Source organism: Balaenoptera borealis, assembly GCF_965194805.1.
Source record: "Balaenoptera borealis genome assembly, chromosome: 3".
NCBI lineage: Eukaryota > Metazoa > Chordata > Mammalia > Artiodactyla > Balaenopteridae > Balaenoptera > Balaenoptera borealis.
The window spans coordinates 174,505,215-174,524,009 of NC_138866.1; the positions used below are offsets into that span (position 1 = coordinate 174,505,215).

Here is an 18,795-nt window from a genome sequence, read left to right on the forward strand (position 1 = left end):
ATATGCAGGGGGGAAGGATAAATAAGAATCTGCTAGAAAATAACTTTCTTTACTGGATGTGTTGTGTTAATTTGGAAGAGCTATCAAAGCCCAGCATTGAGAGAAAAAATAGTAAAATACGTCTAGGTTATTTCAGGTGTGTATGTTTCATTTCCATATTTATAATGATTTTTATGAATATTTCATTTAAAATGTTGAAAGAATCAGACTGAGGAGGAAATAGAAAAGTTGGGAAGATGAATTCATTTTTGCCTTTTGGGAATTGATTATGGATACCCTTATAGTATCATAAACCACTCATGGTAGATTATGTCAAGCCACAATATTGTGACCTAAAATATCAGAATGAGAATGGGGAGTTAAAATCAGCTAAGAATATTCTGGAGATGAAATTAAAGAAAGGATGGCTGGAAAGATCCCTATAGTAAGATTGGATTTTGTCTTCACACCATTTTTAGAGATGGAACAGTTCTTAGATATCATGTAATCCAGTAGGTCTCAACTCTGGCTGTGCATTTGAGTCATATATACAGGAAAAAAAACCCCAAATTTTAAAAATCACTGCATTTCTTATAGGTCATATCCTCTTCCTTAATGCAATAATCTTATTCAGGGGTATTTAAATACCCGTCTTATTGTTTTCATACTTATTTTTGGTAATGTGACAAAATGACTGTAAAGGGAGGCTATATAAAATGATTTTCAGAAAATACCTTTTATAACATTCTACTGTGAAAAAAAAATAACTGGTTTAAGGAAGTCTTTGACTTAGTATAATATTGTAAAACCCAACTACTCACTTTTAGGACTATTTTTTGATCCCTCAGAAACCCTGTTTGAGCAATGTTTGCCTATGGATCTTTCTAAGGTCCTGAGAATTTTCCTTGAAATATTAAAACATACTCAAAAGAATTCCATCCTACACAAATCTGTTGACTCACTGACCCCTAATGCAGGATATTTGTTCTGCTATTGGAAGGTAAAGTAGAATGAAATTCAGTAAAAGTATAGGCAACACTGTTGTTTGTTTTTTATGTTAAAACTCTGCCTAAGTAGGTTTGGGTGGGTTTAAATATCACCTAGAAAAATGAGATATTTTAGAATTTTACTTTCTGGTTGTTAGGTTTGCCTTCACATTTTGATGTCTTGCTTTTCCAGGGTTTTGAAGGTGTTTCTTTCACGAACAGCCCAACGGATTCCATACATGACCGGTGGACGGGTCATGAGGATGCTGGCAGTAATACTCCTGGTAGTGTTTTGGTTTCTCATTGGCTGGACTTCATCTGTTTGCCAGAATTTGGAAAGGCAGATTTCACTCATTGGCCAAGGGCAAACATCAGATCACCTCATCTTCAATATGTGCCTCGTTGAGCGCTGGGATTACATGACAGCAGTTGGTATGTGATCACTTGCTTTGTGCGATTTTGTTCTTTGCCCACTAGCATTAAAATGGACTTCGTTAGAAGCCTTGCCAAGCCCTCTCACAAACCCTAAAGGAATTTCACCTAATATGGTTTTGGTGAAACAATATTATGAAAAGATAATAATGACATGCGGAATGCAAACTTTTTCTGAGAGTTTCCATCTTTTTCAAAGGTGTGTAGCTTTGTTCAGAAAATGTAATCAAGAAGGAGAAATGCAGTCAGTAAAGGCAACTTCTTTGTACAGAGAGACTTTCTGCTTTCCATCCTATCAGTGTGTCCCTATTTGGCTAACAGTAGCTGTTCTCTTGACTTATTTCTTTAGCTGGGAGGAAAAAGGAAACGTACTGGTATTTTTTATATAGTTTTGGTCCTATGATTTATCACATCACTTTCTGGTTCTCCAGATTCCTTTAACAGGTTTTTAAGACTCACAATAAATGTAACCATCCAGCATTATTTACAGTGTATTTCAGCATTACCCTCTTTTCCAGTTAGGCATTTCCTTCATGCTTCACACAATTCCCAGCCACCTCCACCACTGTTCCTATCAAAGGAAATGTTCTCTGTACCTCTTTACAATATTCTAAACTTCACCATGCCTCAAAGAACTTCCCTTTTATACAGATTCCTGGGTTCAGGTCCGAGTGGTTGTCTTCCTTTATTGAACTACCATTGTACCAAGAGTCTTTACCACCTAATTTTGCTTTTTAATAATTTTTAACAATTCTCACTTATCTATGTAAACCAATAGTAAACTACCTGATGAGAGGAATAAGGCCTTTATATATTTTATATCTTCCGTAAAGAGTTCAACACCTTACTAAAGACATTATAGGTATTCAGTGGATCTTGTTTATCATATAAAATTCTTACTTATTTATAAAGAAAGTTTATGTAAAATAAATTGCAGGTTACTGTCAGTTATGTATCCCTACTTATTTCTATATAGAAATCACAGATGTGACCTTCTTTAGAGTGTAAAATACTGGAAAATAAAAGACTAATGATAGGGTGCAGAGATCAAGAGGTAAGAAGTTAAATGTTTGGTGGTGGTGTTTTTACTATCTTCCAGTCATTGTTTTTGTCCTATAAACTTCTGCAACACCTTAGTTTCAAAAATTACACTTTTCTTGCAGTAACACAATTCTCTAAACAAAAGTCAAGACATGTGATTTAACAACAGGAACAAATATTTGAAATTAGGACCATCCTGAAAACTCAGAGACATGTGGTTGCTATGAACTTTTTTTCACACTGCCCTACAGCGATTTCATTTCTTTCTCTTTCTGCATGTGGTATTAGATATTCCATATTTAACCTCTCTTAATTTAATGTTTGCTAATGTGTAACATATACCTCTTTTTAGTCCTCTTTATATATTTCTATAAGTAGCATGTTTACCATTAGATTTTTTTTATATCCAGGCTGTTATTCAAGAATAAATCCATGTATCTTCAGTCAGCCAGAAAGAAACATGTACTGAAAGCTAAATTATTCCCCGTTTCCTAAACAGAAATATTTCTATGCAGGGGGAAGGATGTGGAGAGGCTGGAGATAGGTTTTACCTTAAAGTTGTTGTGAAAAATCTTTGTCAAGAAGCTTAGTGTCAGAAGTCAATTTAGAAAAAAAGGAAAAGTGATGGTTAATTTATTGATAAACATGTGTTCTGGATCACCTTTACCCGTCAGAAACAATCTGTTTTTTTAAAAAATGCAAAATAAAGAACCATTTGAAAGAGTGTGATACTAGTTTTCCCACTGAAGTAGAACTCCAGTTAGAAATATGGGTCATAAATTTAAAGAGTGGGTCCTTTCTATTTTTGCTTACTGCACGGGTCTGCTCAGACCTGCCCAGGTAGGTGATTTTCCTACCACAGGTGTTTCAGAAGGAGGAATCAGGTATAGAAAACTACTTGGAAAAACCTCTCAACCTCTATGAGCCTCAGTTTCTTCTTTGAGGAAATATCTGAAAACATAGGAAATATTTCAAAACATAGAAATGGAAGAAAAATGACTTTCAGAATCCCATTATTATTTATGTCTGTTTATAATTCTCAATAATCATTGCTTGTCCTATATTAAAAAATGTGAAGTAAACTTTAATGGAAAGCAAATAATTTCTAAACATTGTGACTAGGAAAGACAGGTGAACATTGGCCAGGGTGAGAAACACTTTACAGGCCCAGTAGTCTGTTTTTTAAAAAAAAGATTTTATTTTATCTCTTGGAAAGAGAACCTCAAAATTTGGATGTTCCAGAATATTTCTAGATCAGACTAGAATTCCTGGAAAAACTTAAGCTGCCATACTTCTTTGAAAATCATCTACATCTATAATAAAGATAATACCGCAGTACTTATCCTAGTCATCTTTATATGACTCAGCACTTATCTAAGCGTGTTTCAGTATCTTATCTGTAGCTCACTGAAGGCAAAAGGAAGGATTCTCACATCTGTTCACTCTCTTTCCTCTCCCAACCTAGTAGCTAGCTATCTGTTCTTCACAACATCGCCTGGATGGTTCACCCTATATCCGTAGCACCTAACAAAGTATCTGTCAGTTGTAGGCTCTCGAGAAATATTTGCTGAATGAACAAAGAAGGAGCTCAGTTTCCTTTATTGTGTAATATTTTCTATGGTCAGGGTTAGACCAGTGTGAGGAGACACATTAAAGCTAAAAATCCAGGAGTTACACAATTGTCCCCAAATCAATTTTAATGGTAAAGTGTATGTTCAGATTGGGGAAGGTGTTTTTTAGCAAATTATGTAAACTAAAATGACAGTCCCCAGCTCTTTTATGAAATTTGACCTCTGACTTATCCAAACTATCCAGTCAAAATAAGAGCTTGGTACAAATTTGGCATGGCAAATCAGAATTATAATTTTTAAAATACTGCATAGTGCATTTACAAATATTGAAGTAGAATAAAACTGATTTGCTTTTGATAAAAATTTTTATTATTTCACCATTCTCCTAGAGCTGTGTAAAGAATAAAGGAGTTGGGATGGGCAAACATTCCCCTAAATTAATGGAGAAAGCAAATAACTATCCCAAGTCATACTCAGTTTGAAAAAAGTTGGTAGTAGGATTATGAGATTTTTTTTCTGAATCTGTGTATGCCAGTTAGTCAATTGGTAGTCAGTTGTTCATGTTCAGGATTTTTCACAATAGCAATAAAATTTATCATGGTTAAAAAGTTAAAACTTCATTACCTGTGAGTTTCCTAGTTGGTTGGTACAAACTGACAAATGATTGGAACTGACTTCTCATGTCTGAATTACCTTCCTAATGTCAGAAGACCACATCTTTACACCTAGATTTAGAGCTTGCGGCCAAGGTCCTCCGATATATAGCTTCCAAGTGTGGAATACATAAATTCGATAGCAGAGGTGGTAACACAGTGGGGTTCATTCTTCTGTATACTTAGTTGTTTAGCAGTCAATTTCTGACTACATGTTCAGAACATAGACAACATACTGAACCAGCACCAGTGACCAAGGTAAGTTAGAGTAAGTGGGCAGATTCTTACCTTGCCTACGAGAAAAAGCAACAGCGCTGCAAAAAGTTGACTGCTGAGGGATGGCAACCTCAAAGACATTTAGAATTTCTGTTCCATGGCTGAATCTCTGGGTCAAACTTTAGTTCAGATCTAGGCAAGCACTGAAATGTTTTCTTGATTTCTTCCAGAAGTTAGGTGGTGATAATCTAATGTGATTAAAAATGGACATAATTCAGAATAAAGCTATTTTGCTGCCTTCCTTAGCCAGCACAAGAAGATATACAAAAAGCTCGATCCAGGCTTCTCTTTATCTTCTATTATTATCTGTATCTTTCTGTATCTCTGATATGGCCTAACTCTCCTCAACTGCATTTACATGATCTAATAACTATCCCCGACAAGGACTGTTTTATAAATTAGGAGCATCCCCCATTTCTTCCTGGTTGTGAAAAGTCCACCAGTATATGAGGTACCTCATGGTTCTGAAAACCCCTTAGAACTTGACATCCCTTGCTTTATGTTTTATTCACCAAGTTTACAAAAAGACATAGAAATCTAAGCAGTGATTAAACAGGTATGATAAGCTTGGGTTCACATATTCCATTTGGGAATTTTAAAAGATTTGGTTGCTTTCAGAGAATTCCAACATTGATTTCCTTACTGTTCAAAAGTACTCATTTATTTCCATGAAATTTCACATGGAATGTTTTCACCACAGAAAATATAATCTTTTCTCTTCTTCCTTAACATGCTCTTTGTTCTCCTCTTTCCTGGTATAATATTTTAAACACAAAAAACAAGCAATGTGTTCAGTAATTTAATTAGTTGTACACCAGTGTTTAGAAGGAACTGAGAAGAATACAGTAACTCTTACTGAGTTATATAGGGAAATTCTAAAATAGCAATTGTTTCTAAGGATTAAGATACTTAATCACCCCAGAAGATTAGGCTATGTTGTGACAGGTGAAATGTGACATAAGCACCCTTTAATGAGTATTGGGGAAAATAGATTAGACTTCCTCTCCATCTGACTTAGATTAATGTTCATGATTTAGGATCATTTACATACATCTTTTTTTATTCTAATGTACCATATGCCTTAATCCGCACTGCATCATTGGTTACCATTTTTAAAATGTATTTTTAATTTTCAATCAAAGGATAAAAGCTTGACCGCATTGACAGGCTTGGGCTATGTCATGAGAAACTCACACATACTTTCTGAAGGTCTTGCTTGAGTGCTTTTAGAATGAGTCAAGTGGAGGTTATTTTCCTTTTTTATCTATATACTACATCTTCTGAAAAATATTTTACTTCTTTGAGAAGTATTTATTTGATGCTAAAGGGCTGAGAAAAAGGATAAATTAATGAATTTTTGTTCCTTAATTTTATCCTTACAGTGCCATTTTTCTTTCTGGAAGTGAAAGGAATTTTGTGATGGGGTCAGGACTGTCTTGGGATGGTAACCCCCACTACAGTCATTCTAAAACCACTCAAGCTAGCCCTTCAAAAGTACGTGTGAGTTTCTAGTGATGTGGCCCAAGCAAAGGCAATTCTCAAGGCCTTCAGTCTTCCATAAAGGATTGAAATTTTAAAATACATATTTAAAGTGGTAACAAATAACCCCAATTCCAACTCCCACCTCAAACAACACACAGGCAAGTGGCAGGGAGAGAGAAATGGAAGGGACATTCCTGGGAGACCCAGCCTGCTGCCCTGACCTTGACCTTGTGCCCTCCGAGGCCCTGATCACATCCTGTCCCTCTCTTCTGTCTCTTCTCACATTCATGACCTTTAATGTGTGTGCATAAGCTTGGAAGAACCTTGGGTTCACTACATTTCTGTCACCCCACCTCAAACTTTAAAGATCTTAAACACATATGCCAGAGAGAAGGGAAAGTACACTTCCTGTCCCTTCCCCAGTCCAGTGGAGCTTGTGAAAAACTTGACCCCAGGTCTAGAGCTCTGTGAAAGGGAGCAGTAAAGAAAACCCAACCTGCAAATGTACTCAGGGCAGTTCTGCCTAGAGCTCCCGGCAGCGAGTGGGGAAGAGGACAGGACAGTTAGGTCGCTGTATGAACCGTAAAGTTTGTTTGATGAACAACAGTGTTCCTTAGTATCGCCACACAGTGTCTCTGACCCAAACTTGAAATTTCAGCATTCAGAATTCTGCCCCAGTCATTTTTAAAGGAATCAAATGTAGATAATGTACAAAATGCATTCAGCACAGCACCTGGCACATTCAACAGATGTTAGCTATGAAGTCAGACGAAATAAGGGACAAAAAGTACTTTTGAGTACAACTCTTTTAACTACCACTGGCTAATTCTAATTAGTATATTAGTTGTTTAAAACACAAACAATTGTTGCTTGGAAAAATGTTTATTTTCTTCAGTAGTATAAAAATACTTCCAAGGATTTTGTCCACCTCTGTTAGTAATAAAGCAAAAGAAAGTCTCAGTCGAAGGATGTATTTTAGGGAACCCTGGTCAGGAACCGGGAGACCTGGGATCCAGGCCCTGTTCTGCTGTCTTCACGATGAGTCAGCAGGGATGGAGCTAGCTTCTCCATGGGCGTATCCTACGGCCCAGCTCTGCCCACCCCTGTGACTTGCTGCTCCCAGGAGCTGAGAAGGGAACAGACATTCTGGCCCCCGGTGTCCTAGTGGTGAAGTACATTGCAACATCCATCTTCTCCATGCTTCTCAGGTGAATAAACTGACTTCACCACAACCAGGATAACTGCAACTCACCAAGCAACACTTTCACGGCCACACACTGAAAAATGTACCCGCAGACCACGTGGTCTCACAAAGTCACTTCACCCTTTAAGATTCTACCAGGAGTATCATTCTCATGGTTTTCATCATTGTACGTCTCATAACTGTCTTTATTTTAACCAAAGAAAAGGCAGAAAGCCTCCAGAATATCAAGGCTTCTGTTTGCAGTCAGACCCTGGAATGAGAGAATCTGAGCTGTTCTCAAGCATTATTGAAGTTGTTTGACTTAATACTTAACCGTAACTTGTATGCAGCCCACCATACTATTAGAATAAAAACAGAGTCAGTTTACTTTGACCATAAATTTTCTAAGTGGATAGGATTTAGAGAAAAAGAGAAGACATTAAAAGACACACTTGGAAAATGAAACCTAAATGCTTCCTGTATGTATTTATTTGTGCCATGTAAACTAATTTTCAAACGGGCTAAGAGGCATAAAATGTTACTAAATACAAAATGCCTTTTGCAACATGGCAAAGCAGGGGACCACAGCTCGAGGGACATTTGTACTTTGATGTTGTTTTTCTCTCAGCCCTTGTGGGTGTTCTAAGATCACAGATCTGGGACATCTTCAGTGGCAAAGAACTGATATTAATTCTCACTTCTTTGCTTGACCCAGGCCTTTGGAAAGATAACTTGAAATTACTTTCATTATGGCATATTAATTTTTTAAAAGCTATGGTAGTTAACTTTTAAACTGAGTGTTATTCCTTATAGGTTAAAAATAGAATACCTCAGTTTTCTGAAAGCCCTATTTGAATCTTTAAATATGAATGCAATTCCCTTTTTAACTATACCCATGCCTCCCATCAAAATCATTTACCACCAGAAATTATTTTTTAAAGCAGAAGCACAACACATATTTCAGCTCCCATGCAATAACACTGCAAAATTTGGTAACATCTGCATATTTTCTTTACTAATTGCAGTGTTAGTCTGAAGTTAATTATGTTTTTTTTCAGCCAGAGCATATTGTTTGATATTGCTAATGAAATGATTTTAATGTTCAGCTTAGCTATTAGGAGGAATCTTATCTTGTCTTATATTTTTAAATGTAATTCTCCATTGTAGCACACTAATTAACCTGATAACTACTTTTCTTTTAAAAAAAAATAACGTTATACGAAAACACTGCAATAGGTGGCAGGGGATAGTGTTTTCATAATTCAGCTACGTGTGACTCCTTCAATTACAGTATATTTTTGTACTAGCATTGTTTAATAATATTTTTTGGTTCTGAAGAACCTAGGGGCAGGGCAGGAATAAAGACGCAGATGTAGAGAATGGACTTGAGGACACGGGGAGGGGGAAGGGTAAGCTGGGACAAAGTGAGAGAGTGGCATGGACATATATACACTACCAAATGTAAAATAGATAGCTAGTGGGAAGCAGCCGCATAGCACAGGGAGATCAGCTCTGTGCTTTGTGACCACCTAGAGGGGTGGGATAGGGAGGGTGGGAGGGAGACGCAAGAGGGAGGAGATATAGGGATATATGTATATGTAGCTAATTCACTTTGTTATAAAGCAGAAACTAACACACCATGGTAAAGCAATTATACTCCAATAAAGATGTTAAAAAAAAATAATTATATTTTTGCATTCATCATTCTTGTGTGCCAAGCACAGTACCACACACCTAGCAGTCTATCAGTAAGTAGCAATTGCCACTATTAATAATAATGCCAAGTATGATCTTTAGATCATGTATATAGATGGATCATGTATATAGATGTTAGATTGATCTAGACATCCATCAGTGTTAGATGGAGTGGTAAGGTAACAGAAAGCCTACATCTCTAATGATGTGAAACTGATATCATTTATATTCATTCAATTCAACAGATATTTATTAAATCTTATCCATGTGTGATCAGTACTGTTGCTATCATCTATGTGGGCAAAGACAGAAAAAATAAATGAAAGACTCAATTCTTGCCCTGAAGAAGGTCATCACAGTCGGGGCTCCAGACTCCATGAACAATTTTCTCCCAATTATATATTGTGTGGCATTATTAGTCTCTGCATTGTGTAGTATAGACAGTTAAAAATTGTAAGAGATTAGAGGAAGGAAACTGCAGTGTAAGTTAGAATCATTTCAGGTGGCCTTGTGATGGAGGTGGGACCTGAATCAGACATTGAAAAATTGGTTAATGTTTAGAAATGTGAGTGAGAGGAGATTTCGTATGTGAGCAATAGCATGAACAAAGACTAAGAAGCAAGAAGAATCTTTGGAGTGTTCAGAGGACAGTGAGTCTTCCTGGGTCAGCTCAGAGTTCATGATGGGGAGCTTTGGGAGTTTGTGTTGGTTGCATAACATGAGGTCATAGAGGGCAAGGAGTAAAATAATAGTGAGCTACTAAAGATTGCTAAATGAAGATGCATGCAGCTCCTCACAGAAGGCTAACCTGAGGGCCAGAGACTAGACAAGAAGTCAGAGTCTAAGAAATATACAAGCACAAAAGAATAAGGCCAAGCAATGGGACAGCTAACAGGAAGCCTGGGTGGCAAGAAAGTCTTGAAATTTTCTTGCAAGAAAGTCATCAAAGTCATGAAACTTGAAACATGTCTGCCCTAGCAGGAACCCCTGTAGTCTTCCTTTGGGAGCAGGAATTATTCCAGGGTCCTAAGTGGGTATGAGTGAATCTTCTAATGGAAATACGAATCAGTTAACCCAAATGGAGTGGCAGAGATTTGGACAAATCCTGATAATGATCAAAGTGGAGCTTCAGAAAAATGAACTTGTCGCTGTTATGAAGAATGAATTAATAAAGGGTGAATCCAGGTTTAGATGGGGCAGTTGATAAATAATTGTAACAAATAAGGAGTAAACTGGTAGGAGCTTAGGCAAGGATTATAATTGTGGACATTGAGAGAAGTGATACATATGAAAAGTAACTCAGGGTAGAAATGTGTCAGTGAAAGGTGGCACTGAGATTTCAAACCTGACTGAAGAGGCAATAGTAGTAGCATGGACCGAAGTATAAGCCTTAGGAAAGAAAGTTATACACGAACATGTCAGTATTTCCTGATTTTCCTTTTCCTGATCCAGTAGAGCTAGGCTGGAAAGAACATTCACAGACATGGCCAGTGGCCAACGTACAGAATAATTGGGACCTCCACTCTAATCTCATGGAGACCTTTGAGTAAGGTTTATTTTCCCTTTAACTTCTGACCACGTTAGGGTTTTAGAGTAACTCTTGACAGATTTGTTTACTTAAGGGATTTTCAATGAGTAGGGCACTGCTTATTGTTTAAATATGGTAGAAATATGCTGAAACTTTGGCAGGTAAAACACCTGGGCATATGGGACTGGAAATCAGTGTTTCAGTATATAAGTAGGTTACCCCTAGGTAATGCATTTGGTGAAATGTTTTCTCCAAATTAGAGCTTTCTTTTTGTTAATTAGATGTCATGTTCCCATGAGGTCATGTCACTAAGACAGATAAAATGGATGGTAACAGTTACTGCTCAGAATGAATTAAAATAACAACATTCAGTTTGAAAAAAAAAAAGTCTAAGGAGATGTTTAACAATAAAAACCAATTATTTAACATCTGTTTTATTTATTTATTTATCTGACATCTACTCTGTCAGAAACTCTTAAGTGCTTTATAGCCATTATTCGATTTCATTAGCAAATAATTCCATGAAATATGTACTTTTATTATCCTCATTTTCCAGGTAAGGAAACTGTGACCAGAGAGGTTAAATTGCCTCAGATTATGCAAAGTTAATTAGGGATCCAGTTAGAATTCCCCATCAGGTCTAGTGTGACTCTGAAACCCTATCCTTAACTGCTACACTATGCTTGTCTCTTCTGGCTTGAGCAAGCAAACAAGGTGATTGTGAATTTCACTAAGCCTTTAGCATATACCCTCCAAAGATAGGATGTCTGTCATGTGTGAAGAAATAATGGTTCAATTATAAACTATGCCACTGAATGTTTAGCAGCCTATTTTCTCACATTTCTGGCAATGGGTCTTTATGTATTGAACCAGACTCAATGCAGTAAGAACTTAAATTTCTAGGAGCTGCATATAAACACATTATAAACTTTTGTTGCCCTGAGGACTTTATTGTGACCCAGATGCTCTATGAACAGCTTAAACTTAGGTTGGCAATGTGGAAAATTATTTTACAGTTGTTTTAGGAAAAAGCCAGGTATTAGCACACACACACACACACACACACAAAATCTGAGATGCCAAACACTATTTAAAAATTTTTTTTAATTAAAAAAAACCACAAAGTGTACCTGTGAAAAAATCCTCTATACACTGAATAAAAATTTAAAATAAATATATGGCATAGGTATTCATATAGGAACATTTTGTATGCATCTGTTTCTATGTGTTTCTATCCTAGACACAAAATGCATGCTAAAGAGCTTAAATTTTACTTCTTTCTTCACCTGTAAAACTAACAGAGAATTGTTTGTTTGTTCTTCTCACAGCTGAATTTTTATTCCTCCTATGGGGTGTTTATCTCTGCTATGCGGTGCGAACGGTCCCATCAGCTTTTCACGAGCCGCGCTATATGGCTGTTGCAGTTCACAATGAGCTCATTATCTCCGCTATATTCCATACAATTAGGCAAGTGATCTGCAGAGCCACTCAATAACTGTTTTATTTTTCTGATGTGTTGCAGTTTAATTTAAATAGCAAAATTGGATAAGATGCATAATGGAAAGATGTAGGAAGGATAGTGTTTTATAAGTTGACTAATTTCTTTGTCACAGAAATGGCAAATGAATCGTTCTGGTTTTTTTTTAAACTCTGCTGTTCTGAGTTCCTTCTGATGAGTTGTTTATTGCCTTCATTTATCTGGAAGGGTAACTCAATGTTATTGTATTTTGTAAACCACTTATGGGGATGTCATTGGGTAAATTGTTTATGATACATAATACTGTTTGTTCTGAAGATATAAAGCAATACATGCATACATTAGAAAATAGATACAGGTAAATTGTCTATGTTTTCATTCATGTTTATTATTCTGGTTTAAATTTTCAAAATTTTAACACTCAGATAACTTATGTATGTGAAATCTGTTGAATTCAAAACCAAAAAACCACTCCAAGTTGATGACTGGATTTTTGTGTGCAGTGGGGTTCTTTGATCATTACACTGTAGCGATGACTTTCTGTGGTAAGAAAATATGGCCTGGCCCTCCGTTTCTTATTATTCCATGTATCTCCATAACCAATGAGTACAAAGGAGGAAGAGAGTGGCTTATGATAAGTGAACAAAATGAAATATGTATGACTTATCTTCTGAGAATTTTCACCTGATTCATATTTGAAGATGAAATAAAAACCTCAACAAGAACAACAACCAAAAAGGAATCCTATAGTCAGAAAAGCAACAAAAAGATGCCATTTAATTGCTCGACATATATTAAAAGTTAGGACACACTTAAGAATGTAATTAGAAATTTTGAATATTAGTCTTGGCCCGCAATGGAAAGATAGAGATTAATAATAGGGTGAAAAGGTGTGGATCTGCGGAAGTTTTGCAGGATGTTTATCACCTCTCACTTTAGTCAGTAATCATAAAATGACATCTTGCACTTCTAGGAATAGATGATGCCAAAGAACAGTTGGGCCTCAGGCATAATCTACACTTTTTAAACTCTTAAAGTAAGAGAAAGAGGTATTTATGATCTGACAACCCTGGAAACTCCATCAGAGACGGCCAGGAATCAAGGCAATTTGCCCCTTGCTTTGTCTTGCCCTCTCTCAAGAGAGAGAAAAGAGAGAAAGAGTAGAAGAGGGAGGAAAGATGAGACGCAGAATATGAAATCGTAAATAAGCAAAGAAAAGGATGCTTTCTCTAGTTCCACTCAGACTAGAGCTCAAGGATATGAGCGAGGATGCCCTGGTCTGAAATGCCGTGAGCACCAGAGGGCACTTTGTCGTGGTGCCAGAGCTCCAGAGCCTTCACATTTCTTCCAACCCCTCTCCCCAAAAAAGCTGCATCATTTTTGTTGTTTGTTTTCAGAATATCAAACACACATGTTTCAAGATCTAACAAACATGCTTATCTAGAACCATTGATAAGTTAAATGTTATATTAACAAACCAACTAGAGAGTTATAAGCATGTAAGAAGGCTTATCACACATACTTCCCTGGTTGTGCAGTGGTTAAGACTCCACGCTCCCAATGCAGGGGGCCCGGGATTCGACCCCTGGTCAAGGAACTAAGATCCCACATGCTGCACAGCGCAGCCAATAAATAAATAAATAAAATAGTGGCTATGTAAATCAGCCATACTTCAGTAAAAAATAAAAATTGAAAAAAAAGGCTTATCACAGATGAGTTTAAATGTCTTCTACTGTCAGAATGTAACTGTCATGCAGAGTTTCCCACTTGTGCCCTAAAATTAACTGTTATGTTTCTTAGAACCAAATTAATTGCCCAAGAAATTAAATCTGTTCAATACAGTTGCCAAAATTGATCTATAGCTTTTCAACCTGTTCAATTTTACTCTGTTCAATTTCCATCATTTAATGTGTTTTTTCAATAGATTTTCAACTCTCAACTGGCCCAAGTCCTTTCAGAAGTAGGCAAGGTAAATGATTTTTAAATGAACTTTAAAAAAATTCTTAATAATAAGGCAATAGATGGTTATTTCAAAAAAAATCATAAAATGATAAAGAGAAAATAAACTCCCTAATCCAACCACCCAAAGATAAGCACTATTAACATATTAGTAAATCACTGTTAGATGTTTTTATATGCGTGTATATTTGTGACACATCACATTTGATAACTCCCTTCTAGGAATGTCACAATGAAGCTAACATACCGAGAAGTCCTGCTGTACACATACCTGTTTAACTTTGTTTAACCAGCATTTTCCAAATGTAATCGACAATGGAATCCCCCCAACCCTTATATCTGATAGCAGCAGCCACGCTTCAGAAAATACTGTTTTAACAGTGAACCAGGGTGATAGGAAATATGTTAAATACTTGTTGAAAATAGCTTTCTTACTTTGCTTAGGTCTTTCCTACAGAGTCCCAAACAACCCAGCCAGAAGAATCATATAAAACCATGAGCTGGGTTCACGTAGACACGAGCTCTGATTGAATGGTTCATGGTGAACCTAGTAGGTTTGGTTTTGGGCAGACATAGCATACTCTTCTTCCAGACAACTCTTTAATCCCCTATCAGTTTTGAACAGGGAGGACTTCAAATGGTAGCAGAGGGACCAGCCTTGGTATCTTTTGGTATCTTCTTAGGCAAGGCTAAGCAAACCTGAATGGGAAGCTCTACATTTCAAGTTCCAAATTTGACTTACCTTTCTACATAGACCAGACTCGATTAGATGGTGGCACATTGGCTTCAAAGAATCATAGCTACTCTCTTGAAAGTTTAATTTGTATGGCCATAAGGGACCAGTGATGGAATTATAGTTTAACACAATAAATCTACAGAACACTGATTTTAGGGGGATGAGCCAGGAGCAAGTAAAAGGCAGTGATAATTAAAGAAATCAACTATGCACAATTTCTTATTTACATGTGGACTGATTTCATATATGCTGTGGTTCCAGCATTAATAAATTAATAAATTTAGTAAATTAATAAATAAGGATAAGAAGCAATAACATAAAAATTTAAATCAGCTGGATCCATCTTGGCAATTTTTTCCTAGAATGGAATAATATTAAATAAGGCATCCAACATCAGCAAAGATATTCTCTATCAATAGGATATATATGTTCTTCTTGTCTGCTTAAAATATAAAATTATGTATACATATATGTATGTATTCATATTTATACATACACATATATAAATTTAAAACTATGACTACATATTATGTACAGATTTACTTTCTTTCTTACCAAATTGTCAGACTGAGCAAAAATAACCTAAAAGGGTTAAGTCTAGAAGGATAAATAATGAGAAGGCATTTCGCTCAGTCTGTTCTAACCCTTTACTTATTTTTAGTACTAAGCATAAAGCAAACCTTTGGGAAAGTGCAAGGCTTTTAAAAAGTTTGCCTTTATTCTTAACCTCAATTTTCAAATATTTCGATGCGCCTGATTTTTGGACCTATTTCTTAAGTTGAAATACTATTTTTTAAAATGAAGCTTTAATACTATTTCAAAACCCAATTGTTCTTAAGGTATTTCTAATCAAAACTGCAACCTAAAAAAATCTGGCAGTAATTAAAAGCTGATTAAGGACAATTGATGTTAGCATATCTCAAAATTATTTTTTGGAAGATTCACTGTTTTAATTCAAAATCTGTGTACCCGTTCTTTTTTCCAGGTATTGTCAGGCTGGTTTGAAGTTTACCTGTGTTGGCATTTGAGATAGGAATTCCCAGTACATAAGGATGCTTTTTGACTGTAAATCCATCTCCTTTGATGTAACTGTCTGCTCCAGTACTGGCAGGGGCCCCAGCAGATTGGGATTGTATTATTTTCAGGGGTACATTTTCTACTGCTTCTGTGCCTCAGTACTCTGTCTCAGAGACTATAACTTTTTATTGAGTAAGATGATCCTATTTTAGTGCTTAAAAAAAAAAATCTTACTTGACCCAGCACAGACTGTATGGTCAAAAGTATCCCATCCCTGAACAAAGTGAATATTCAGTCACATTCAAAGCAGGTATGAAGCCACTTTTCTCACAAAGGAGCTAGAAAAGATGTTAATCCAGAAAATCCCTTTTAGTTGTCTGTGAAGTATCATGGCCATTCTGCACTTCTCTGTATAAGTCTATGTTTTTTATATCTCCAGACACAGGGGAAAAAACTCTATCTCCATTTTGATGACTCCTGAGTTTCCATTTTAGCTTGATTTTTTTTGGGGGGGGGGAATGGAAGTGAAAATGAGGAAGAAATATCCTTGATGGAAATTTTGTTTTAAATATTAATAATATTAATCTACTTAGTAAATTTGTCATGAATATGGTATAATGCAGAAATAAAATTAGTCTCTTCTCTTTTTAGATTCATATATGTTTATTTCATGATTATATCATAAGCATTTTCTTAGGATATGAGCTTTTCAAATTTGATGATGTGTATCATTGAAACAAAATGCTAATTCTCTAATTCCAAAAGCACTAAAATCTCATATTTAGCTTTCATGGATAAACAATAGATGGGAAAACATTAAAAGAAGAATATGAGTACAAAATGACCTTAATAAAAGCAATATCTGGTTTCTGCATAAAGATGAGTCCTTAAAACATGAGTTCTAGTTTGTACATGTACCTACTGATTTGTGAAAACATTCCAGAATTACCAGATCAGATATAAATAATGAATTTTTCCTGCACATGTTACTTGAAGGGCCATCCTGGAACACAAGTTTATAAATTCCTCAATAAGATAAGATTTTAAATATTATATTTTAAATTATTTTAAAATAATTTGATGCTCTTTAAAAACTAAGATGTATTTTAAAAGATGCACTTTGTATGTCAACTATATTTCAATTTTTAAAAACAATTTTAAAAAGATGCACGTTACAAACCATTAGTACATTCATTTTATCCATTACATTGCTTATCATTTAAACTTCTGGGATCATTCACTAAAACAGATATTTACCCATTTTTTTTTCCTTAGTTCTAATTAATATTTTTAAGAGAAGAATATTATAATCAAGAGTTATTTGGATGTGTCTTATAACCTAAATTTGCCTGAAACAATCATTTTTTTTTTTTTTTAAATGTAGGTGGAAACGCTTCAATTTAGTTTTTCTTTTTTTTTTTTTAACTTTTGGGTTTATTATTTATTTATTTATTTATTTATTTATTTATGGCTGTGTTGGGTCTTCGTTTCTGTGCGAGGGCTTTCTCCAGTTGCGGCAAGCGGGGGCCACTCTTCATCGCGGGGCGCGGGCCTCTCACTATCGCGGCCTCTCTTGTTGTGGAGCACAGGCTCCAGACGCGCAGGCTCAGCAATTGTGGCTCACGGGCCTAGTCGCTCCGCGGCATGTGGGATCTTCCCAGACCAGGGCTCGAACCCGTGTCCCTTGCATTGGCAGGCTGACTCTCAACCACTGCGCCACCAGGGAAGCCCCGAAACAATCATTTTTTAAGCTACTCTTCTTTTGAATTCACGTGTGTTCACTGCTTTTGCTTTGCACATTCAACTTACCTACAAAATAATAATCCAAGGAAATGTTTAGCACATTATATATGTATGTGTTATCTTTCTTACTATTGATAATTTTAAGAACTAAAGAGTTCATATCTTATGCATCTAATTAGAATTACTTAGACCCTTATTCTTCTGTGATGAAAATATATGTCATAGAAATAACAGTATGACTTCTTTCTTGCTTGCTTTCTTTTACTAATACATTGAGGAAAAGAGTTTCCAAGTATCCTAGTGTTTTAAGTAGAGATCTTGTTGGGTTGCTAATGTGGTGAATTCTCCTTTCAGATTTGTTCTTGCCTCAAGACTTCAGTCTGATTGGATGTTGATGCTGTATTTTGCACATACTCATTTGACTGTGACAGTCACCATTGGGTTGCTTTTGATTCCAAAGGTATTCCTCCAACATTACTTTTCTCTTGCAAGATAGTTGTTTTAAATGAGCGTGGAATTGTTTCTCCTTTAAAAAATATCTGGCAATATAGGCAAAGGGAGGTGTGAAGATTTGCTTGACACACTACAATGTTTTTAAAACTCCCTCCTCAGGAATCTAGGTGTCTCTTTTCTTTGGGGATTTATTAAACATCTCACATAATTTTTAACTGCCTTAGTTTGTACAAAACCCATCATCCGTCTTAGTCCTTTTCCAAATACTTTGATATCTATTTATGTTTTAATTATTAGGGGTTCAAGGTGGCCTTTCATTGTAGCTGTAACCTCAAGCTCGTTTTTAAAGAGAATTATCCTAGTCTAAGAATCCTCTTGTTTGGATTCGTATTCAGGGAAGTATTGTGTTTTAAACATTCAGAGAATTTTTATGTAAATAGAAATAATTATAATGTTGTATAAAAAGAGTCTTGCTTAGCAATGATGGATTCTGACAAAGACTTATCTACACAGCATTCTGATGTGGAGGGAAACGGGCCAGGACTCAGAATACAGGGATTCTGAACTCATACCCCACCCCAAGT

General features: G+C 35.9%; 1 protein-coding gene across 1 annotated transcript in view; it reads left to right on the forward strand.

Annotated features, from left to right (window-relative positions):
* The window catches only part of GPR158 (G protein-coupled receptor 158), a 342,097-nt gene that overhangs the window by 314,375 nt on the left and 8,927 nt on the right, over positions 1–18,795 (forward strand). Inside the window, exons 7-9 of the mRNA XM_082385766.1 lie at positions 1,159–1,397; positions 12,155–12,293; positions 18,113–18,218. Of these exons, the coding sequence (XP_082241892.1) occupies positions 1,159–1,397; positions 12,155–12,293; positions 18,113–18,218 (484 nt within the window). The remainder of the gene's footprint in view (positions 1–1,158; positions 1,398–12,154; positions 12,294–18,112; positions 18,219–18,795) is intronic.